The sequence below is a fragment of the Maylandia zebra genome, linkage group LG13 (genome assembly GCF_041146795.1).
Source record: "Maylandia zebra isolate NMK-2024a linkage group LG13, Mzebra_GT3a, whole genome shotgun sequence".
Taxonomy (NCBI): Eukaryota; Metazoa; Chordata; class Actinopteri; order Cichliformes; family Cichlidae; genus Maylandia; species Maylandia zebra.
Window position 1 is genome coordinate 6,172,716 of NC_135179.1, and position 25,108 is coordinate 6,197,823.

The window sequence follows — 25,108 nt, forward strand, 5'->3', positions numbered from 1 at the left end:
ACAGACTGGGTTTCAGAAAACACATCAGCTTTATTTTAATAAGGAGAGATCAATCAAAGGAACTGAACATGATTTATTAATGTGCAGAATTCAATTTGAGGTATTTGCCAGTTAGACTCTGATAGTCCATCCTGGCAGAATGGAATCGGAGCAGTGATAGGGATTAGGGCAGGACCCCCCGGAGTCTAGACGCTGGTGGTAGAGATGAAGATGGCGGCTTGAATGGATCACCTATTAGTGAAGAAACGATTTGACTTTTACCAATGGGATCTTAATATCATAGCTGTTAACCTCCCTTGTGGCCATAAAACGTGGAAGCTGCAATGCCCATCATGTTGAAAAGAAAGTTCAAGTTCTCTGTTCAGCTAAAAGAGACTTTTTCACTGGGATGTCAGACCTCAGGATCTTAAGCAGAAAAACAGCCAGTTTTTTATTGATGAAAAATGTATTTCTTTATTTCTTTATGTGAAATAATTATGAAAGATAAGCAGTCAGATCAGGGTGTCGCTTCAGAACGCAACAACTGACAGCACCTTGGGTCATCCCTTTGTCGCTGACAATGTACCACCTGTTGGTCTTTTCATCATAGCACTCCACATTGCAGAATGAGCCGCCATTGTGGAAACCTCCAACCACATACAGCTGGTCCTCCAGCACTGCAATGCCGAAGTTTTTGCGAGGGTGTAACATGGGAGCAACGTTGCGCCAGTGTCTTGTTCTTGGGTCATATGCGATGACACTACGCAACTGAGTGATACCGTTAAAGCCACCAACCTGTGCAGACAAAGGACTTGTTACAGTCTGTAACGTAAAAATGTTCTGTTGTAAAAAAAGTAAATAGGTCTCCAGATTCCAAAATATCTGATTCTAGGGTAATCATAGAAATCACATTCCAATAATCCAGTACATGGTACTTGGAAAATAATACAGACTCCCAAATACAGGTACAGTAAACATTCCATGTTTGAATTTCTGTCCGTAGTAAGAGTATGTTTTAAGCTCTTCTTACTACATAGATTTCGTCATTGTAGGCGACCACGGCTCCCCCAGTCCTCCCGGTTTCCATGGGTGTGATCAGTGTCCACTGGTTGGTGTCAGGGTTGTAGGACTCAGCACATGACAGAGGTTCATCTCCAGTAAGACCACCACAAATGTACACCTAGAAATTAAAATCATGTTTAAGTCAAAATTAATAGAATTAAATGTTTCAGCTTCCAGAAAATACTTAAAAACACTAAAAATGTCTGAAGGTTCTCAGTCATCCATGTCATCGTATTCTAAGGAGCTTGGAAAGAAAAGCATCTGGATTTCTTTAAGTTGCTTGAAGATGTTTCACCTCTCATCCGAGAAGCTTCTTCAGTTCTAAGAGTCAAATGGTGGAGAGTCCCAGATTTAAGCCCTGTGGGAGTGTCCCCCCAAAAGAGACAAAGGACCCCCTGATGATCCTCTACCTAATTACATGAGCCAAGGTGTGAAAGAGGGTGTGGGTCACAATCAGCCAGGGTTTCAGGTGAGCTCATTGTGAAACCTGGCCCCACCCTATCATGTGATTTCCTGAGGTCAGATGGCCCAGGGTGTGAGTGGGCATTAAGGCGTCTGGGAAGCGAACTCAAAACTGGATTATAGATGGCAGACAGTTGGTGTCGTAAACCACCGCCTCTGTTAAAAGATGGTCGCTCACAGTGGTCATAAATGGCTTCTTTCACTCCTCTTTCAAACCATCTGTCCTCTCTGTCCAAAATGTGAACATTGGCATCCTCGAAAGAGTGTCCTTTATCCTTAAGATGCAGATGGACTGCTGAGTCTTGTCCCGTGGAGGTGGCTCTTCTATGTTGTGCCATGCGCTTGTGAAAAACTAAAAATGTTTTCATCAGATTTCTGTGTAGCTACTTTGCATAATAGTAGTAAAAATCTAAAAATGATGGTGTTATCCTAAAACATTTAGTTTTAGCAGAGGTTTGCTGCATTTATTTTCTGTATTTTGCAGACTTGGAAAATATGGATGCAGAAATTGTAAAATTACTATTTTTCACGATCTGAGGGTGAAGTAACCTTAACCTTCTCCCTGAGCTGTTGGATTAATGGTAATAGACATATTTAGTTTTAAAAAATATTATAAAACTGATACAATTCATAAACTATTCATATTTTCCACAGAAAGGTCCAGTGATGATTAAGCCCTCAAGCCGAAAAGTACATTTGCAAATCAGTGCCATGTTAAGCAAAACAAATAAAACAGGAATAAAGAAATTGCCGAGCCATAATATTCTTTTTAAAAAACATATATTTACTGAGATTAAATTAACAAAAAGATCCCAACCAAACCAAGAAAACCAAAACAATCCTTTGCAGGATTGTTATAAGTTTGCAAGAAAAAAAGTACCAACCAAGGAAAGAATGTCTTTCTCAATACTCATGACATTATTCTAAAAAAAAAAAAATCATTTTTTAAAAATTACTCCCATTGGCCAGATTTATAAGACTATTAAAAAATGTTTTTTTGCACAGAAGCTCACAGAAAAGTAATATTTTACTGTGCTCTCATGTTCCAGTGCATAAATTCGTTGGTTGGCTGGCTCCAAAAGATAATAAATCCCCATATGTTGTAAATCCAACTACATAGCCTTAAAAATCATTTTTACAGCCAGACACAAAAGACAAAAAAACAAACAAAACTAATCCATATGGATAGCGTCCTAGCTAAAATTTGGGTTTGTGACTGCTTTGGGAAGTGTACTGACAGATTAAGGCATTGGCATCTTTTGGTGCATTTCTAATGGAATTATTTGACTGTACATTTTATTGACGCAGCTTGTTAACCAAGGTTGTTAGCATTACCAGTTAACTTTGTCCATCACTTTCTCCACAAAACCAACATGGCAGAGATCTTCCACTACCTCAATTCCACTTACCTTACCGTGTAGTGTTGCAGCACCAGCTTCTGTCCTGGGCTTGTGCATTGATGCAATCATAGTCCACTGGTTGGTGTCAGGCTCATATCGTTCTGCAGTTTTCAGTTTCTTTTGTTTTTGGCACCCTCCCATAGCATATATGCAGCCATTCAGTGTGGCCACACTGAGAAAGCCCCGCTCTTCATGCATCGAGCCCACCTCTGTCCAGGTTTGGCTGGTGAGGCTGAACCTTCTCACATGACTTGAATAGCTTATGAAATCAAAACCTCCGATGCAATAAATACATCCATTGAGGTAAGCACAACCATAGAATCCCAGAGAAGCATTGTGTCTCCAGCTCAGCGGCACCCAGTGGTCAGCTCGGACATTGTACAACTCAATCTTGTCACTTGGGAAATGACTCACCCATCCACCAACGGCCAATAAGACTTCAGACGGCAGGCGTGTTTGGGTCAGAGGTCTCTCCATATTGGACTCATTTAGCATCTGTATGGCAGTGGTTACCATATTCATGCATGCCGGACTACTACTCACCAGATCATTTCTGCTCACAGTGTCAACCAAGTACTCAGTGGGCATTAATAGTAAGCGGACCTGGATGAAAACAAGAATCATAAGGGAAAAAGGCAAGAAATACAACATTAGACTGTATATAAGAGTTGGACGTAGCCACCATGCCACCACACATTAGTGAAGTATAGCACTATCTCTATAATCAAAATGTCATGGAATCACCCAGATAGCTATGGTAGCTCCTGGCATCGCCTCCAATCAGCTGTGGCATTGCCCTTAAAGACCCTAACATTACCTGTAAAGAGCCACAGCATCACCTGCCAAACAGCAATGGCAGGTCATGGCATTAGCTCCAAACAAGCAGGGGTGCCACAGTCAAGTGTCAATGCCATTATCTAAGCACTGAGTAACCTCCTGCTGTAGAAACAGGTCCCACAATGAGGGTGTGTCCTGTTGTAAATGCCTAAGGACCAGTCAGTAAGTTCTGGCAGAACACTATGGGCATAGTCAACTTTTCTGTCAGAAAAGCTAAAGTGCAGTTCAGACAGATTATCAATAATGCACTTCTGAAACTACAAAACAACGGCCAGTTTTATCTGGACGCAAGTGTAAATAATACTTTGACAATTTATTAAGGACTAAATGATGAGCACCTTCTGATGCACACTCCCAAGTGAATTAGAAATAGCCCCCCCCCCCCCCCCCCATGTGATTAAGAATGAAGAAGAATGATTTTCCTACATTAACTCTATTACCAAGCCTTAAGTTTGAGTAATTTTGCCATTGCAATTTTAGCTTTTTACACGTCAGCCGTAAAAGGCTGATGGGTGAGCAGGTGGGCGGCCTGGACACCCAACTCTGTAAACACAATAGTGTACAATCAAACTTCTTTTTTTGCATCAGGCATCAAGCTTATGCTTTATTTTTTATTCCTAATTCAAAGTGCTACAGCGGAAGTTACTTTCTATACTTTCAAACTTTACCATTCATTCAACAGCCCCTCACTGAGTAATAAACAAAATAAATGCACTTAGAGGAGGAATTAAATTGATATCCCATTTTCAGTTACCTGCTTGAGCAGTGCGGGCATGTCACACCCACGTTCCACAGGGGAATAGTTGATCCATCTGAGAATGGCCTCAAACACAGTGCTCTCCTGCTTCACATTGAGCTCATCCTTCTCGATAAGATCTGATAGTTGCTGCACAGAGAGCTGCAGGAACTCCAAGGAGAGTGCACCAACCTCTTCAAAGTGATGGAGGATATAGAGATAGGCCTTTCCCCTGAGGTCAGGACAGTTGTGTAAGTGTGCCAGATTGCAGATACTGACGCAGTTATTTACACAAAGCTTCCTCTCCAGGAAGTCGCAGCAGGCTTGAATGACGCCAGTCACGATAAAGTTGTCTGCTTCCACCAACAGCTCCAGTACATTGTCCTCCGTCACCACAACAGATTGGGTATAGGCATATTCCAAAATGAGGCTCATTACTTTTGGAGACACAGTGGGGAAGTTGTAGACCTTGTTTGATGGTAGTGGTTTGTAGCAGAAGAGATCCCTGTGCAGATTCAGATCAACATTTTCACATTGTCTCTCTGTCATGGAACTTAAAAAGTACCTGATGTCATGCAGCTCATAGTTAAATAGCATTTGTAGAATTTTTCAGCTGCATGCTTACTTGAGCAAGCTGTGATCAAAGAGATATGAAATTAAAGTAACAAAAATCTAAAATGACTTGATTTCAAATGGGCAGTCTCCTATTTAAGGTCATCTATTCAGACATGTCCAGAAAAACATTCAGCATTGCTGCTATGTTTAGACAGACAGAAGGATATAGAGTTGTCTAGGCATTGTAGCAAATATTCCTATACAGTAACAGGGTTAGGGCGACAGGGGACAGCAGGCATTAAATAGCTGCAAATATAATAACTGAATTTCACATTATCAAATTTACTGACTAGACAGAATTGGAAAGAGCGGACATGTCCCACTGCAACAGAAATGGCATATCATTGGCCACCTCTCAGTCTGGCCCTAAATTGATTACCTGCCTATTTAGACATACAATTTCAGCTAAACTGGTGAAGGCACAGCTAATATCACCACTGATGTGGTCCTTTTGGTGCAGGCCAGTTTGTGAACAACTTTATTAGAACTGCTGCTGCTGTTGTCGTGCTGATGAAATATCATGAGAAAGCCAGTTTATAGTGTCTGTAATCTTTCAAACTACCTCTTACAGGCTCATTGTGGAGTCAAACACAAACCTATACTATATGTGTATCCCAACAAACCTCCCAAAATAAATAACTAAATAAAAATACAGGACTGATTTTTTCCCCCTAAAAATTGCTCCAGAACATTTCTAGTGATCAAAAAGTACAGTGTAACATTGAAACCTCCCAATACCTGCTGCACTGTGTTACATGAAAGCTTTGAAGTAGGATAAATGCAGAACCAAACCACAGCCAAACAACACAGGCCTGCTCACCTGAAGTATGCACTGCAGTTGCAGAGGATGATCCTGTGAATTTTAAACTCAACATCTCCAGCTCGGATCACAGAGTCACACAACTGTCCCTCCAGAAAAAGCTCACTAAAGACAGTACTACAGGTGCTGTTCATTATTCAGATGTTACTCAAGACGTTTAAACTTCTCAAAAATCTCCTGTTTAGTGTTTTCCTTTAGAGATCTGCCTACACTTTGTAAGGTACTTTGTCTAAATTACCGATTACGTTAACTTATGCTGCCTGGAAAGTGTCACTAGTCTGTTTATATTTGAAAATCATAGTGCTTCATTCTGTTCTTCCGTTAATTAATCGGGGAAAGGATTACAAATAAACCAAATTGTATTACAAAATCACAATTTCTACCTTAGTAAATTCAATTGTATGTATGACATTTTGCAAGCCTTGCATTTTTTAGGAACGTACATAAATATATTTTGCCAAATAAAATATCTATAAAAAATATCAGCGACAAAAACAGATATTAAATAAATGTAGAAGAAAAAATTATATATTTTAACTGAAACGACCATAAAATTGAAAAAAATAAATATTTGCGTAAATTCAAAGCAAATTTCCTTTTTGTATTTTTGCGTTCATGTGGAATGGCTGCTCCGGGACTCCGTAGAGAAGCTGGTGGTTTGTTGACATTTTTCTCCATCAGCTGAGTGGCCAGAAGTTAGCCGTCGAGTTTCCGAGCAGCTCAGAACAAATCAACACCTCAGCTTTATTTTTACCCGCTGACGCTGTCATTCAGCTGTCACAAACCACAAACGCTTCATTCATGTTTTACATAACCAGCGGTGCTACACAGAAAACCAAGGGTTACTGCGACCGTTAGCTACATATAGCTAGTGTTCGGCTGCAGCTAGCCTGGCTACGGAAAAGGCTAGCGACGTTAGCCGATGTGAAACGAAGACATGGAGGGGATACTTTACAAATGGACGAACTACATGACAGGTGAGTCTTTCTAAAAACTGATTTGAACTAGCCGTGTTAGTATTGAATAATGTCAGCCAATTTTATATATGTTACAAGTTTCTAAATTAGCAGGTTAGCTAACAAGCTAATATTAAATTAAAACTGTACATGTTACTGTGCGGCTGCTGTTTTTGGTTGTAAATTAATGTAATGTTGGATTTATTTTGTCAGAATTATGTTGCTAATCAGCGTCATGCCAATGCCAAGGTACTGCTGCAAAAACTTAGTTAAAGCATTAAAAGTCATGATATACCTTGTCGACATGGTGAAATGTAAGACATCACTAGATTGTAAATGCTGAGCTATCAAAGTATTCCAAGTAATTAGACGTGGAGAAACAGTAAATACAAGTTTTGGCATTTATTATGTTCACCGTTTTACCTACACATGGGTCTTTAGCGCTTAATTAAATTAAAGCATTGAAGAATTTAAAAGTCAGTTTGTCATGATCTTTAGAGACAGTTGGAAGCAGAGTTATTCAATCTCCACTGCATGCCAGGTTTACTGGCAAAAGTCATAATAATTCAGCAATTTACAATAGCCACATTACACAAATTACAAGTATGTTTTGAATATCTTCATTAAACTAAAGTTGTTGTTGGTGGTAGTGGTGGTGTATGTTTGCAAATCAAACAAAACAAGGTCATTTTGGTGAATGCTGCTGTCTTAAAATTATTCACCTTCTTCTTGGAAAGTGCATTTAGTTCTTTGCGGTGCACCAACGTGCTTTTAAGGCATCTCAGCCGTTCCTCAGATCCAAAGGCCTCAAGTTAGATTATATGAAACTCAGCTTTGGTAGATTTCATATTTGCTGGAGCCAGTAGTTTTCCCTGTTGTCATGGTTGCACAAACTGGGCTGTGCAGGCTTGACAGAAAGGTACAGTGGGGCAAAAAAGTATTTAGTCAGCCACCGATTGTGTAAGTTCCCCCACTTAAAATGATGACAGAGGTCAGTAATTTGCACCAGAGGTACACTTCAACTGTGAGAGACAGAATGTGAAAAAAAAATCCATGAATCCACATGGTAGGATTTGTAAAGAATTTATTCGTAAATTAGGGTGGAAAATAAGTATTTGGTCACCTCAAACAAGGAAAATCTCTGGCTCTCACAGACCTGTAACGTCTTCTGTAAGAAGCTTTTCTGTCCCCCACTCGTTACCTGTATGAATGGCACCTGTTTGAACTCATCATCTGTATAAAAGACACCTGTCCACAGCCTCAAACAGTCAGACTCCAAACTCCGCCATGGCCAAGACCAAAGAGCTTTCGAAGGACACCAGGAAAAGTATTGTAGACCTGCACCAGACTGGGAAGAGTGAATCTACTATAGGCAAGCAGCTTGGTGTGAAAAAATCAACTGTGGGAGCAATCATCAGAAAATGGAAGACATACAAGACCACTGATAATCTCCCTCGATCTGGGGCTCCACGCAAGATCTCATCCCGTGGGGTCAAAATGATCATGAGAACGGTGAGCAAAGATCCCAGAACCACACGGGGGGACCTGGTGAATGACCTGCAGAGAGCTGGGACCAAAGTAACAAAGGTCACCATGAGTAACACACTACAACGGCAGGGAATCAAATCCCGCAGTGCCAGACGTGTTCCGCTGCTGAAGCCAGTGCATGTCCAGGCCCGTCTGAAGTTTGCCAGAGAGCACATGGATGATACAGCAGAGGATTGGGAGAATGTCATGTGGTCAGATGAAACCAAAGTAGAACTTTTTGCTATAAACTCAACTCGTCGTGTTTGGAGGAAGAAGAATACTGAGTTGCATCCCAAGAACACCATACCTACTGTGAAGCATGGGGGTGGAAACATCATGCTATGGGGCTGTTTTTCTGCCAAGGGGACAGGACGACTGATCCGTGTTAAGGACAGAATGAATGGGGCCATGTATCGTGAGATTTTGAGCCAAAACCTCCTTCCATCAGTGAGAACTTTGAAGATGAAACGAGGCTGGGTCTTCCAACATGACAATGATCCAAAACACACCGCCCGGGCAACAAAGGAGTGGCTCCGTAAGAAGCATTTGAAAGTCCTGGAGTGGCCTAGCCAGTCTCCAGACCTCAACCCCATAGAAAATCTGTGGCGGGAGTTGAAAGTCCGTGTTGCTCGGCGACAGCCCCAAAACATCACTGCTCTCGAGAAGATCTGCATGGAGGAATGGGCCAAAATACCAGCTACTGTGTGTGCAAACCTGGTAAAGACCTATAGTAAACGTTTGACCTCTGTTATTGCCAACAAAGGTTATGTTACAAAGTATTGAGTTGTATTTTTGTTATTGACCAAATACTTATTTTCCACCCTGATTTACGAATAAATTCTTTACAAATCCTACCATGTGGATTCATGGATTTTTTTTTCACATTCTGTCTCTCACAGTTGGAGTGTACCTCTGGTGCAAATTACTGACCTCTGTCATCATTTTAAGTGGAGGAACTTGCACAATCGGTGGCTGACTAAATACTTTTTTGCCCCACTGTAGATGCATACAAATACCAATAAAAAGCATTATATTTGTCAAATCAAATGACAAAGTAGGTAGGTGAGCTAATTGCTGTGTATAGCTGTTATGGTCAGTGGTGTAAGTAGGGCTGAACGATTATGGAAAATAATCTAATTGCGATTTTTTGCCCCAATATTGCGATTGCGATGCGATATGCGATTATTTTTTAAGGTCTTTGTCTTCTGTATTATTAAACAAAGACAAGCAATACATCATATAGTATGGCCAATACTATATTACATTAATTTTAAACTGTTCTTTCCTGGAAGACAGACCTCTGTTATGATGACATGAGGTGATGCATGAATTGATGACTGACATTTTTATTTAACTTCTTCAATCACAACAGTATATTTGAACATACACAATAGTTTATTTTTAGCTTACAAACATCTGAGCATAAAGTGCTGACAAGGAACCCTGGTGTAAACATTAAAATGAAAGTCAGTACAATGTGCAGATTGCAGAAATATACATAAACAAAATCAGTGGCTTTACCACACTCAGTTTTTCGACATCTGTGAACTACTAGACAGTCATTCAATTAAAAAATAATATTAAATAAATAAAACTAATAAATAAAAAATACACACATCTTACTGATCTCTGCAGTCAGTAACATTACACATAAAGTGCAAACATAATAGCAATTGTATAAACACACACACAAACACGCCTTTAAAATTTAAAGGCGTGAAATTGGACGGTCTAGCCTTCTGATTAGCGTCACCGCTGTCTCGGTGGAGTTTAATAAACTCGGCCGTCTGCTTCTTGCTATCTAAAATATAACCAGACACTGGTGTAAATTCTCGACTGTCTCATACTTCTGTTTAATAAGTTTTCTGTTTGACGTTTAGTCAGCTGTGTGAAAACCAAGGAGGAACCCACCCGGGGGATTAATAGTTTTATTTTATCTAATCTAATAACTTTAATCTCAGCCAAACCGATTTACTCACGAACAAACAAAACACTGAAAAAAGCCCAACAATAACATTTTTAGGTTGTCTAAGTGACTTATATATTACGTTTAACCCGAGCAGCGAAACTCCGCGGTGATCTGAAAATGATGTGCCGGGAGTTGTGCCGTTCTCGGCCGCATCAGTAACCCTCGAGCTCCCGGCTAGCTGTCGAGCTGGTGGGTAGCAGACGCCTCTGAAAACGTCGAAGCACTTTTGCAAATATGGGATATCTTGATAAACTGAGCAGATATTTGATGTTTACACAACTACTTTCTCGCCTGAAAATATGTTAAAAGTTTATTTTGTGACCCAGAAAGATTAGTATGAGTAATTTTAAAACTTAGTAGCGGCCGCCATTGCTGGAAACTGGAGTTTGGCTGGGCCGCGCTATGAATTCTGGGATATGGTAGTAATTTGGACAGCCTTCGGCGCGTCGCTGTGACGTAATCGGTCTACAAATGCGGCCTCAGGAGGATGCAGCCCATGAATTTGGACATGTCCAGAGTATAATCGCAGCCTTTGCGGTTAGAAAATTGCACTTGATCATGTCGCGATATTATCGCAAATGCGATATATCGTTCAGCCCTAGGTGTAAGTGAATCGATGACTAAAGTGCTTGTGTATGGAATCTTGTTTAGTGCAAGAAACCAAAATCCAAAGGATGTTTCTCAGGGAAGAGAACTACACATCAACTAAGCTCTAAGAGCTTTAATAGCGGACCTGCACAGAAGGCCGAGATGTTGCCGGTGTTGCTCAATGGAAATAAACACACACATAGACTGAAAAGAAGGTGGGGTCGAGTGGGTCTTCACAGAGTAAATAAAATTAAATACATTTGTGTGTCTAAACCTAAGAAGGAAATATTAGTGGATATATCACACCAAGGATGCCAGAAATGGAGCTCCCAGTTTAGAGCAAAGGAACTATAAATGTAGTAAATGTTTATCACTGTAAACTCTAAAATGTAATAGAGTAGAGTTTAAAGTAGCAAATGAGCTACTTAAATACAGGACTTGAGTGAATGTATTTATAGCATTAACTTAAATGTTGCTCAGAGGAGAACTGACAGCCACACACAACCACTGAGGGACGTATCTTCTGATGTAAACCAGCTGCATGGTAACAGGACCTGAAGTGGTGTTTGACCTTAATGATGCCAGCATAACATGTCTATTAATAATAGTGGCGGAGGACAAACTATACACTGCTTGTGACCTCAAACACTGCCACTGTCATCTGCTTTTTGTCAGTTGGAAACTGAATGTCATCAGAACAATCTCCTCTGAAGGGACATTTCTAAAGAGACTTAAATTTCCCTTTTCACTTCATTGTATGATCCCTTGCCAAAAACGGTTATAGTCAGAGTTAGAGTTCAGACACTTGAAGCAGGAAATGGTCAAGATTTTTGGCTTCAAAATGCACTGATTCAACCTCTAAGTATGGGCCCCTGTCTTTGTCATATTTAATGGTAAACTGAATATCTGTGGATGTTAAACAATTGGGTTAAGGCGATAAGATAGAGTATATTCAGCAACGTCCTCTGCCTTGTAGAGTTGGAAAATTCAGAAAGTGGCTTTCATGAGTTTGATCACTATCTTCTCTTGTTGTTGACCAGTCAAATCAAGAAAACCTACTGGGCAATAATAAATAGGGATGTACCACTTACTAAATTACAATGTTTAAAATAGGAATGTGGCTGATAGCAGATGCAAATATCAAGGTCAGTCTTTTTATGTTCTTTTTTTTTTTTTTTCATTTTTTGAGCCATCATAACTTCATGTTTACAACAGATGATTATTGGCCATTATATCCTTATCAGCACTGATAACAGCCAAAAAATGAAAGTTTAAAAAGTAAGGAAGGAAGTGACGGGAGAAATATTGATGTTGATGGTGCATAGTTTGCCCACTAGTGGGAAAATGTCTAAAAAGGGGAAAAATATCAGCATATATAGCAGATTTTTAGATCACCAGATATCAATATTGGCCTTGAAAATTCTGACTGTCCAGGCTGTGTACATGAAATTTCCAGGTTTGCGAAAGACACATTTTACTTGTTTAAAACTGCAACTAAATTAATTTTACTCTGTGTCACAATCTAGTGCCAGAATCTTTAAAAAAAATTTGTTTAGGTTTTTGTTTTGTTTTTTGTTATGCATGTTTTTGTTCCATAACCAACCTTTTTTTGCTACATCATGTTTTTTAATTAAAATTAAAAAAAACAAAAAACAAATGTTAAACTGTAAAATTGAAACTAAATATCATTTTAAAATAAACAAAACTCGGGTGCAATTTTGAGAATATATAAAACCTAAAAAATCATGGAATTATAAAGTCAGTGTTGTCATTGATTTTTTTTGTATTAAACATGTAAGTTTTTTTATCTTCAGGATGGCAGCCTCGCTGGTTCGTCTTAGAGAACGGAGTCATCTCTTATTACGACAGCGAGGACGATGTTGGCAAAGGAAGCAAAGGATCCATCAAGATGTCCGTATGTGACATTAAAGGTTAGCTCCTCTATATCTCACCCATTCTCTCTCATGGTGCCACAAAAGCAAACATATCCATCACACTAACGCTCCTCATATTTTATGTCTCAGTTCATCCGACAGATACGACCCGTCTAGAGTTGATAATCCCTGGTGAACAGCATTTCTACGTACGAGCTGTGAACGCTGCAGAGAGGCAGAGGTGGCTCGTGGCTTTGGGGTCATCCAAAGCTGGGACACTGGACAGTAACAAACACAAAGGTAAGTCTGCAATGTCTGCTCTTTTTTCTCAGGATTGATCCGTGGGAAAATTACCTAACAAAAACTGGAAACCATTTCAGTCAGCAACAATTTAGAATAAATTACAAAGTAAAAGAACAAGCAGCCCAGTCTGCTAGTTCAATGTTATTCTGTGCGTACTTCACCACATGTCAGCCACGGGACAGCTGATGTGGCATAGAGAGACTTAAGAGGAAATGGTTAGCAGTTCAGAGATATTTAACAGCTGCTACACCAGCAGTTTTATCTGCGTGTTTACAAAGACTGCAAGCTGAGGTCAGGTGAGCCGACACCATTGAAAGACTCAGACCACCGTAATTCTTTGGCTTATCTCTCGCGCTCGGTCATTGTGTTTGGTCAGAGAGACAATATATAAAGTGAGAGTTTTATTACACTTTTTGTTACATTTACAGTAACAGCACCTTATAAACAGCTTGATTAAATATTTCACTTCTGCTATCTATTGGCAGCTCTGTATATGATTTGTTTGCTAAATGAGGAGGTTTATAAAAAGGAGAAACAGCAACTGCAGATGACAGCAGTATGCAGCATGTTAATGAGATTGTTTTATATAACCTGGTCCTGGTGTTATTTTTTTATCTTACAAACTAGATTAGTAATGTTTGTATTGCATGTATTGTCTTGTTTTATATTTAGTTTTATTTTATTTTTTAAAGTTAGGAAAGCAATATTTAGGTCAAGCCTGATGTTGCCTTAAACCAGGATGGACAATTATTTTCCCCAAGAAACTGGTTTTGTTGTGAAGGGCTACACCAATGAGTTAAATTTAGTTGTGCTCAATATTAATTTTATCTCTTTATAAACTGCTGCTGGTAGCAGTAGCAGTGGCTTTTACAATTAGGCAATAAAAACATGATATAGACATAATAAAAACTCCAGCCTTTCATAACTGTTTAATCAACATTCCCAAAACAAACCGAACAAATTGTATTGTTTTTGAAAAATTTAAAGACCTTTAACTTTATACAAAATGCTTTACTATTTTACTCAGTCAGGATCAAAGTATGAGGTGGAAAAATGAAGGACAGTTGCATCAACAGCAAATCAAAGAGCTGTCTTTTTGCATCTGAGAGCTCTGGAATGTCCTCACATTTCTTCTCATAAAATCTCATAAATTTCTGCCCTCAGGCCCCAGACGCTTTTTAACGCTTTGCCCAGGTTGAGCTATTTGACAGCTGTGTGGTAAAGGCCACATGAGGCCAGGGCCATACAATGCTCAGGTCTACCTTAAACACTGTAAGGAATGATTCCCAGGTTCCTTGGTGCATCCTCAGCTATGACTTATCATTTTAGCCATTTAGCTGTCCACCTGTGGTCATTAATTACAGACTTAACCATTCATTATTGTATGTGAACATGATTCTCCTGTTGATATTACTTTATTTCATTCTGGAATTGCAAAATAAGCTGCTCAGTGTCTTTCATCCTGTGAGAGACTACTGTTGTGTTTTTTGATTTTATTTTGACACAATATGCATTACGGAGTGTGGATAGTGATATTGACTATTGGTCATCTCAAAATCGAATAAGACATGGAGAAGGGTCGTCCAACTCTGCAACCCTTCCATGTACATTATCATGGAAATCTAGTTGTTTAAATATTTTAACATAAAACAGAAGTGAACAGTGGCATCATTTAGTTGATTCAGGTACACATTTATTAGTTTCCTGAACCCAACACTTCTGTCTGTCAGGTCCAGACTGTCTGAAGACAAAAATGTCTGAACTCCGCCTGTACTGTGACCTCCTCGTCCAGCAGGTCCAAACAATCCAATCACAGTACAGCGCTGACTCAGAGACCGCGCCGACTTCTGAGGTAAGAAACGGGGGTTCTTTTTACCTCAAACTTATCTTTACAATATTTCAAAGTTAGACTCAAATTATAAGAGTTTCTTTTTTCAGTACTTAAATGATATTATTTTGCTTTATTGTGTATATGTGAAAGAAATTATTTAAAAAGGAGGCATTTTACCATTTAAAAAAAAAAAAAAAGGAACCTTTAGTGCACACAAAAGACCCATCAGGCAGAAAGATGTCTAAAATTAAATCAAAATTATTTCTCAGTTTGAAGCTTGAAGGTATGTGAGTGTAAAAAAAAAAAAAAGATGATTGGTTATTCGTCTGTGTGTCTTCAGGCCTCGCTCCTCAGTGCCACATGTGCCACTTTCATCAGGACTCTGGAGGAGTGTATGACCTTGGCCAATCACAGTTTGACTCCTGACCTCCGACCTCCTGAAAGGGTAATTTCACCTTCTCTAGCTAATCAAAAGCCTGTAATTTAGGTTTAGATTAATAAAAAAAAAAGGTCAATAATATCTATTTTCTCTAACTCAAAAGTTGTTTAATTATTCAGTTACAGTAGATAAAAGATGTTTAATACAACATGAGTAATAATATTCAAGAAGAAACATCCTCCGTAAAATAAAATACAATTTTGTATCTTTGTTGACACGACCGATTTTTTTCATTTATATTCCTATGGTTTGTTCGAGTTTCACAATGTGCCCGTGATGTTCAGCAGTACAGAGTGCTCTGGTGCACAAAACCAGAGTCATTAGGCGTTCTGTAATTGGATAGAAATATTGTGTAGTTGTAGACTTGGCAAATAACAGTGTGGCATAATTGTTTTATTGTAGATTTTATTTTGTACTCATACACTCAGGGTAAAACATTGAAGCAGACGTGACAGGAGAGGTTAAGAAAACACTTGACCTCAAGCAAAATGTTATCTTCACTGATTAGTTTACTATATTTTTACAGTAAGAAAGAAATTGAACAGAATTCAATAAAAATGTTACTTTGATCTTTTACTTGTTTCATTTATAAACAGACCAATACTTTTTTTTATAAGGTGATGACTCTGTTTTGTATTTTGAAAGGTGCACCAGTCACTCAGGTTACCCTCACACAATGCACAAAAATGATCAAACTGTTCAGTCAATTTCCATTTTTAGTCTCAGACACTTTTCATTTCCTTTTACTTATTTTGTATTCTTTTCACTGTACTTTGAACATTGTAATACCAATACCTACAGGCATAATAAAAAAAAATCTTAATCTGCAACAGAATAATTCCAATAATGCTCAAGATGCAGGTCTTTATTTAGACGTGCCAGATGGAAATAAAAAGTTAACAAAATGGCTTAAAGTCTAAATGTTTTCTCATTTTACAGCTCATCGAGGGATCAGAGATATTTAGAACAAAAACAAAAGTGAAGGTCTTGAAATTGTTATCAGGTTTTAATTGAACTTAAAAAAAATCTAAATGACCAAATGTGTCACTTTCTGTACAGATGAAGCGGTCAATCAGTCACCCTGGAACATACAGCTTTGACAGGTGAGTGAAACACGTACACAAACCATCATGAATTTAAAGTTGTAACAAAAAAGAGGTGACTTAAATTCATTCAAAGTCACATTTAAAGTTTCTTGTAGACTATACTCAAGTTTGTTTATGAAGCATATTTATTACAAACATGTTGTTCAAAGATCTTTACGTGGGAAAAAAAACCCTTGGATGCACCAGGGGCGATTCTAGCTTCAAACTTTTATGCAGGCTCAGCCTCCAATCATAATGTCATGCACACAATGCCTTGCAGTTACAGCATTGTGTTACAACTTGCCTTTAAAAGCAATTCAATTCAATGTGTTTTCACAGATTTAAAAGTAATAAGCTGGTTTTAGGGTGGATCGTTTAGTCTGAGGCAAAGACTCGATCAGAGTTTTCAAACTAGAATTTTTAGGAGGAAGTTAAAGAACAATAAAGTAGATACAAACATGCACAGCATTGTTTCAGTATTACTACTTAAAGTAAAATTATTCAGTACAGACACTGAAAAATCATCCTGGACAGGAAGCAGACTTTTACGTGAAAGTTTTTGAATTTGTACAAGCTTTCAATCTGACCCTGTTCTCCAAATAAGAAAGGAATTACTGGAATGCTGATTTTGGCCTCCAGGAGGCAGAAATGTAGTATTTTAAATATGTCAATCTGAACTGGCACAACTCAGTGTAGACTTTACTACAGCAGGTACTGAAGAGTACTGGAGGATGGACACGTCACACACTAATTATTATTGTCACATATTGGCATTTTATAGTCCGTGTGCAGTGCTTTGCACACACGTCACCTTCTGACAGCAGAGTCACCATCTACCTGAGAGCTAATTCAACAAAGTGACTTGTTTTGTGTGTAGCATGATTGCCTTTTTAAAAAAAAAAAAAAATCATGTTTTGTTGATGGATTCTGTAAAAAGTCTCGTTCCAATGGTTGGACTGAGATGCATGGCAGGACACTTTTTAAAGTAATGGTGTTACATACATCTGTTACTGGGAGATGTTAAAATTATAAAGTAAGTGCTTTTTCAATTGCTGATGACTGCTGCATCACATAAGAATGAAATAGATGTTAGGATATTTATCGGACTCAACTTCATTTGTTCACTTTAGTGATTTAAAATCTGCTGACATTAATGCCTAGCATAGACAGCAGGTATTATTAAAGCAAATAAAACCTGTTAAACCCTCAAGTGACTGCTATTTTAGCCACTGAAATGACTGAGTGGGTTCATTTATGACTCCATTAGATTTTGTACAGGAAACCTTTTTCCTTTTTCCTTACAGCTTTATGTGTTAATGATGCCTATACTATTTACTTTTCCCATGACAATATTCAGTTATTGTTTATCAGTAATATGTTTTGGGCACAAAAGCGTCAACCTCACAAAATGTCAGTTTAGTTGTTTTCATCGTGAGTTTGGGTCTCAGGTGTCTGCTAGTTCTCGTGAGCACCACTTCACTGCGAAACATCACTTTGCACATAGAAAATTACACCAAAAATTTGTCCACAGTGTTAAAACAAAAAATAAATGACCCACCTAACTACCCATTAACCCTGTCACACCTGTGAAAAGTTGTAACACCTCACTTGGTTACTTCAAGGTTAAGTGTTCATACGTCACTCCGCTTTACAACAGTTTCTACTCCTTCTGTACTTGTGTCTTGGATCTTTTGGGGGGGGAAGCCGTTCACACACCATGCAAAAAATAAACTGAATATTTTAATTTTTGTTGTTGTTGACCTTTACAAATCAAATGTAACGGCTCTTCACCAGTTTCTCAGAAACCAAACTAGTTCTTTAGGTTTTCTCAAATCTGTTGAATGAAAATGACTGTGAGGATTTAAAGGTCCCTTCATTTTTGTTGCTGGTTCATTTAACTTTCAGAGGATGTCATTCTCTGTAAAGAGGACAAAAAGCAAAGCAAGCGATAAAATTTAAACTCATGATTGTGGAAAAAAAAAAGGTTTTATGTGAGATTTGATGTGCAATTGAACACATGAGACATCAGGATGAAACTAAATATTTACAGCACAACCTGTAAAGTCCAGTGTGATAGTGCTGAGTCACAAGACTGACAGATTAATATGAGTGCAGTAATAATGTTTATGACAGTGAGTGGCTATGAAGCAGCCCAGTGGTCTGAGTGGAAATTGTACAGTATTATGAAGATTATATATTGCATTTATTTAATGAGTAACGACAGCTTGTTTATGTTCTTGTGTTTTGGAGTCTGATTGTGTGATGAGCAAATGCTCCTGCATCGTCTCAGATGGAAGCGGGGCTTTGCTCCAGAAGCAGGTTTAATGGAAAACTGGAGGCAACTCTGGGTTTTCTGTTGTAGTTGGACTGCAGAAATCCCAGGTCACATAACTCACTCACTGGCTGCTTTTCTTCAACAAACCCTGAATATAGTAATGATATTATTTATTGATAATAATAATAAGAAGAAGAAAAAACACAATAATAATTAATAATAACTGAACTAACTCTGATCAGCTGATAACTAACTCAGTTATCAGTTTAATAAACTTGCTTTCTGTAAAGGAGCAGTTGACAGTCTAGATAGTTCATTTATTTTTACAGATTTTGTTATTGTTTCAACAACTGATAATTAAGCTGGAATCAGTTGGAAGCTTCGTATAAATATGTAAGAGTTCTTCTCACATGTTCAGGACTTCTTTAGCATTAGAAATGTTTATTTATATAATTTAGCACGATTCTGATTGCAGTTTGATCTCTAACTGGACAGGACTGTCGAGTCCGATGTCACTTTTGCTTGTTATATCAAATGTGATTGGTAATTGCTGAAATAAGGCAGTCTTAGTATTATGGAAAAGCACCTAATAAGCTGCCTTTCCGTAATTCTAATGACCATGGCACCTAGTGTCTGCCTTATTTCCAATCTAGACATAAACATTTGCCACACAAAGGCTCATTTGACTGCAGTGCAGATGCGTGACAGGCTGTGCTGCATCAGCAGTGTAGTTCTATAATTTCAAAACATAATGATTTGGGGAAAAAAGAAGTTTCTGTATAAATGTCCATTTCTTAGATTTGGAAATAAAGCAGACACTAGATGCCATGACTGAAATTAAACAATACTGAAGCAAATGCTGTATGCGGTGGCTAACCGCCTAACCATGTTTCTGTCAAGGTTGGCGGGGACCACAGTATTGGGAAGTCAGACAAACACACAATAGTTGAAAATATTTCAAGTTTGGAGAAGAATTTGTTTGACACTGTGTTGCTAAATCCTATCAGCTGAGATTCTCCGTTGTTGTTGTTTGAGGGCAGCTAAAGCTTGCATTGTTGCTTGTCAGGGTCAGGGTCCTGTGGCCAGCAGTCTGAGCAGAGATGTCCAAACATCTCTTCCTTTTACTTCTTGGTAGTTTTGTTCTCCTTCTGGCTAATAGGGGTAAATATTTGTGGATGACTTTTTTTTTTACTGTTCACAAAACCTCCCCATTAAATTACAGCTGTAAGACACACTTGTTAAATAACACTACTGCGGTGAGAAAGTTTTCAGTTTCTCTCAATCTTTTTCATTACTCCTCCTCCTCAGGTCAGGTGTACTGAAGGAGTACGTGAGTGGAGGTCAAAGGTCAACTCAGCGGAGAAACCGTACCAACTCTGACAGCTCGGTTTATGATACTGAACGTAAGACATAACATCTTTTTATAGTCTGCATAAGTGACACTTCAGAACTAAATAAAGAGAAAATAGTAGAGAGACTTAAACACATTAAGTTTTTAAGTGATATTATATGAGCTAATTAGTATAAGTAGGTATAGTTACATTCAATATGAATTCTTACAACTGAGCTGAAAACATGTTTTGTATTCAGTACTGAGAGTTAAAGCCTGTATGACCCTTGGTTGAGTTTACCAATGGCTGTTTCAGTGAGTGGTTTAACTACGTTCTTTGTAGCTTTCTGCACTTTCCGCGGTGTAACTCGATTTTGAGAATCCTGAATGAAAGCGACCCACCTGTTAATATATTTGTTTTGTTTTCCAGGTTTGCTGCCTGCTCTCAACGGTGACTCGTCCTCCATTCCCGAGGAGAGGGCAGGCAGTGTGAGCCCAAAGACCACGCCCACTGACACAGACACTGACCTTTCCATCTGAAGACCCCAAGATGCCCATCCAAACCCTGATAAACTCTAGAAGATGTCACAAACGCCACCAGATCATTATTTGCTGAGATACTGACACCATTACACCAAGGATGAACATTTTCGTTGTAGGAACGTCCTTCACAAGCTGTTTCTCAGCTAATTGCCAAACAAAAGCACTTTGGATTCATTAGCTTTCATTTCATGAAGTCTTTCAGTTGCACAGTATACACTAGACTGACGGAAATTCAGTCCCAAGCTGAAGTTCGAGAAATTGAGAGTATGAATTATATGAAGCTTTAACCTGATGAGGTGAGAGGACTCCACACTGTTAACCTTTCAGATTTAACCATGGATACTTTTGTAGTCATGTAGTTGTACTTGAAGTCCACATCCTGGATTCAAGGAAAATTGTAAGTATCCCCAGTCGATCCAGCGAATTTCCTCAGCTGGAACCAGATGATTGTATCAGGCAGCTCCATGACGCAGTGTGGACACGATGAACTATGAATTCCTGGTTTCTGGAACAATTAGATGCCAGGGCTGCTTTAATCAGAATGTACTGAAGGTTTGTTGTGTTCTGAGGTTTGTTTGTGCATCCAAAAACTGACCGCAGAGCCAAAAGTTTTGTTCAGTGGCACTTAGACAGGATGTTGAAATCCAGCAACTGTGACGCAAAAGCATCTATTTTTCTGGCTTTTCCTAAAGAGCCCCAAATTACTTCTTTCCTCCCGTCTTCTGTGTTCTTCTTCCAGGCCTCCAGCTGAGCTCATTGCCGAAAGCAAAGGCAAAAAAAAAAAAACGTTCTCCATCACTCTCCGTCCCTGCTTTAACGAGTCTGCTTGTGTCTTCAGATGTTTGCCAAAACATAATCACCTGCATTAAAGCTGCCACCTTTCTTTTTCCAGGCGGTCATGCTCAGCCTGGACCGTGTTACGCTCTTTGCAGCTTGTCCTCGTTTTGAGCCGAGTTTCACCTAAACTCTTAAGACAAGTGAACAGAAATACTAAATTTCAGATAATCTAGCTGGGAATGTGAGCAAATCTTTGAATTTCTTAATTATTTCCTTGAAGATGTGACCCTGACACCACTCATTTTAGGGTGAATATGAAAACTGAGCTTTTTAGCAATCGGTCACTGACATGACTGAAGCATTAATGCTAGCTCAGATCATATTATATTTGTGTGTGTGGTCACTGTGTCAGATTAGGAGATGTTTTAGAAGATGGATTCAGTTTTGGGATTTAATTGAGGCGGAAGTGCCTTCAAGCTGCATTCCTTTTGATTGCCAGCAGGGGGCGACTCTTTGTGCTGCCTAGTCTTTGTGGAACTGTGAAGGTCGTTTTGTAATTTACTAAAGTCAGAAAGGAGAATCATCCAGGTGCACTCGTAGACTTATGACTTTTCAGTTATTTGTCCTCTGTTTCTTGGTCACATTCATCACTTGTTCATCAAAATTCTCTTCAAAACAACCGAATGGTGGCGGATAAAAACTTTGCCTTTTGAGAATGAGAGTCACCACAGATGCCACATCCCAGTCAGTCACACTTGTTATCCAGCCTTTTCAAATGAGAGAACCAAAGTGTTGTGTATAAACTGACATATAGTCTGTTTTACAGTCCTGCGTTTCCAACACTGGCAACATCGTTTCTCTTTTGTTTTTGTCATTTTCAGCTTCACGGAAAACTGGAGAAGGTTCCGGAAACTGAAGCGTAAAAATCAAAAACCTTATCTGAACCTTACTGTGATCTGATCTCCTCTTTAAGGTCATTTTCAGCATGTCTTTTTCTTTCCTCCATTCTGACCACTCTCACTGTGTGACTTCACCATGGACCTCACATTAGTGCAAAGAACGAACATCAACTTTTACTTTAAACTGATCCAGAGTTTGTGGATGATCATCGTTGGTGATGAGAGCTGAATCTTTAGCTATGACCAAGCAGTTTCCAGTCAAAGACCAGAGTTTCCAAGTCCAAAGGCAGCACATCAGGTTGAGGAAACTTAGAAGAACGCTCTGCATTTTTTTTCAACATTTATCTGGTTGTGCATCATGGATTCGTTCCCCAGCACAAGGCTGTGGATACAGAGTTCTGCTGTAACATCCTGAGGTGTCTGAGGGAGGAGATTCAGATGCAACGATCTGAACTGCCACCTTTTCAGCCACAGACATTCAGGCTTCGCTCACCACCTGTCTAACTCCCCAGATTTGCCTCCCTGTGACTGTGTTCACTTCCTGAAAGTATAAAATCATGAGAAGTATAACTGTTCCGACACACGAGAGGCGATCAAGCGGCGTCGCAGAGGAGCGAGTGCAAGGAGACAGCAGCAGTCATCTAAAAACTGCAGCCACACTGGTGATCAAACGTTTACAGTGTTTGATTTTCACATGTTGATTCCCAAAACCTTATCAAACTTTAAAAATATGTAAAGCTTAACGTTTCAGACGATGATGTATTGTTTGCAAAGTGTTGTCTTTGTAAATTTCTTTCTGAGGAGCTGCAAGGAGGAAAAAACGTGTTTGTGCCATTTGAAAAACTGCCTTCAGATAGTATCCACAGCAGGATAAACAGTGTTCACCACCAGAAAATAAAAAAAAACACAAGATATATAATTTTCTGTGGCTCAGACACTCTAAAGGTCAAAGTGACACATTGAGTGGAAGAAGACATTTAGATTTGTGTGCGTGTGTGAGAGACGAGGAAGGCTGTCCCAAATCTTCACACATCACCTTTGAAGTCTGCACAGTGTCGTGTCACGCCACGCCACGCTTGCGTTGTTGTTCAAACACAGAAAAAGTAGTCATGTGAAAACAAAGCAAACACAGTGATGCTCACCAACGTTCCCGGCAGAATACTGAACTGAAAAAACCCCCCAAATATTTGATGCCGTAGTGCGTTTGTGTTTACCTTAACGTCACTCGTGCCAATTTAGATGGACCACGTCTGTTGTATCCTAAGCTTTGTGAATTTTGTGGGTGTTTTGAAACAGACAGTTTTCCTAGTAACTTTACAGTACTTTCCCTTAACATCCATTTTTCTTTCATGTGGTGACTTTTGCACTCCAGTCTTTTTTTAAAAAAATATTTGAGAACTAAATAAGTGGATTATAGTGACAATGGTACTGCGTGTTGGAAACAGTGATGGCTGTGAAACTTTGAAAGCTGCAGCCTTAAATATATGAAAACTTCTTGAAACTTTTCTTCTGTGTATTATTCTACTCGAATGTCTGTTCACTCTCTGTGATGAAGACCCAGAGGTGCATTTCCTGTGTATAATCAGAGCTGCACACAGTTTAAACTTTGGATGTTAGCTTCATGTCCTGTCACTGACCTGTGATGTTACTCTCATCTGCAGAGAGCTGGTAGATCTGTATTTGATCATTGTGTGGGCCCATATAAAATAAAGTCTACATTTTGCCAAATTTTCAGACTTGATAGCACGACAACAACGCTTAATGAGCTTTTGCTTCTCTGACTACTGACGTGGTCCACCGGCTGGTTCGGGACATATTTGGGCCTCATATATGATCCATTTTCTGTCCAATAACACAGATGATAGATTAAATCGATCAAAAACTGGACTTTTTTTTATTTTTTTATTATTGAATCACTTATTAATACAGTGAATTTTTAAAAAAGTTTTAGATTTACCTTTACCTATGGTCGTGAGCTTCAGTTAATGACCGACAGAATACAGTTGACACCGCTTCTCTGAATTGAAAGAGCCAGCTGACATAGTTCGGACTTCCAGGGGCAGATCCAGCACACTCAGGAGAGATTGTGGCTCTCGGCTGGTTTGGGAATTTCTCAAAGAGCAGGAGGTGGGAGCATCCATGCCCCTGTGCCCAGAGAAGCCGTAGACCATGCATAAACAATGAGCTGATGAATGCAGGGGAGAGAACTCATCAGAATATATTTGCTGAGCTATGTAAGGAGAATATTACAAACTCTAGATATATGAATTTTAAAATAAATATAAAGATGTTTTTCTTGATGTTCTTTTGCATCCAGATATTGAGATCCCGCCCATATCTTAATGAGTCATCTTTGCAAGTACGGGGAGGCTGACTGTGTTACGTGTAAGCCACCCTTTCCACATTTCCATGCTAAGCAAACTGTTTAGCTGTAGATTCATGTGTTCAGGATTCTTTGGAACCCCCCCCCCCCCAAATAAATAAATAAATAAATATCCTGCCCTTAAACACCTCAGTCAACAAGCTCTGATGTGAGAGAGAGAGAAGCTTAAATATTACACTCCTGAGTTACTCCCAAATCTCTTTTTTTCTTCTTGCGGATTATTTTGTATTTGTTGTGGCCAAACCAGCAGAGATTTTCATGCCTTAACTGTCTCTGAGTGACGTAAGTGGTTGTATCAGATCAGATTTTCATTGTCTGAATAAAGAAATGTTTGAAACTGAAGGTGTTTTTTTTTTTCCTTTCATATTTAAGGGTTTATATAGACCTTTAACACGCATGCATATACTACCTGCCCATA

At 39.0% G+C, this 25,108-nt stretch overlaps 2 protein-coding genes across 4 annotated transcripts; one reads left to right on the top strand and one right to left on the bottom strand.

Annotated features, from left to right (window-relative positions):
* Window positions 1–465: 465 nt before the first annotated feature.
* LOC112435770 (kelch-like protein 10) lies at window positions 466–7,683 on the bottom strand. 2 transcript variants are annotated; one of them, XM_076891450.1, is made up of 5 exons: window positions 7,590–7,683; window positions 4,495–4,981; window positions 2,913–3,506; window positions 1,010–1,159; window positions 466–774 (listed from the first exon to the last, which is right to left on the bottom strand). In XM_076891450.1, the coding sequence occupies exons 1-5, from the start codon at window positions 7,607–7,609 to the stop codon at window positions 475–477; spliced, it is 1,551 nt and encodes a 516-aa protein (XP_076747565.1). In that variant the 5' UTR covers window positions 7,610–7,683; the 3' UTR covers window positions 466–474. The 2 variants fall into 2 exon arrangements, with proteins under 2 accessions (XP_076747565.1, XP_024660548.2); XM_024804780.2 differs by lacking the exon at window positions 7,590–7,683 and adding an exon at window positions 5,912–6,312.
* Window positions 6,529–25,032, top strand: plekha3 (pleckstrin homology domain containing, family A (phosphoinositide binding specific) member 3). Of its 2 annotated transcripts, XR_191246.3 has the most exons (9): window positions 6,529–6,888; window positions 12,766–12,882; window positions 12,976–13,125; window positions 14,859–14,980; window positions 15,300–15,404; window positions 16,458–16,501; window positions 20,067–20,161; window positions 20,519–20,927; window positions 22,290–25,032. XR_191246.3 is itself a non-coding variant. In XM_004553529.3 (8 exons), the coding sequence occupies exons 1-8, from the start codon at window positions 6,849–6,851 to the stop codon at window positions 20,626–20,628; spliced, it is 783 nt and encodes a 260-aa protein (XP_004553586.1). In that variant the 5' UTR covers window positions 6,529–6,848; the 3' UTR covers window positions 20,629–25,032. The 2 variants fall into 2 exon arrangements, 1 of the variants encoding a protein (XP_004553586.1); XM_004553529.3 differs by having other exon boundaries at window positions 20,519–25,032.
* The last annotated feature ends 76 nt before the right edge of the window (window positions 25,033–25,108 follow it).

What these genes read in the sequence shown, in the direction of transcription:
- LOC112435770 (XM_024804780.2), bottom strand. Translation starts at nt 6,045, where the DNA reads ATGAACAGCACCTGTAGTACTGTCTTTAGTGAGCTTTTTCTGGAGGGA. An exon ending in AACTGCAGTGCATACTTCAG is followed by an intron (nt 4,982 to 5,911) that starts GTGAGCAGGCCT and finishes GAATCTGCACAG; the next exon opens with GGATCTCTTCTGCTACAAAC. An exon ending in CTGCAACACTACACGGTAAG is followed by an intron (nt 1,160 to 2,912) that starts GTAAGTGGAATT and finishes TTTAATTTCTAG; the next exon opens with GTGTACATTTGTGGTGGTCT.
- plekha3 (XM_004553529.3), top strand. Translation starts at nt 6,849, where the DNA reads ATGGAGGGGATACTTTACAAATGGACGAACTACATGACAG. An exon ending in GTCCGTATGTGACATTAAAG is followed by an intron (nt 12,883 to 12,975) that starts GTTAGCTCCTCT and finishes TTTATGTCTCAG; the next exon opens with TTCATCCGACAGATACGACC. An exon ending in GGACAGTAACAAACACAAAG is followed by an intron (nt 13,126 to 14,858) that starts GTAAGTCTGCAA and finishes TCTGTCTGTCAG; the next exon opens with GTCCAGACTGTCTGAAGACA.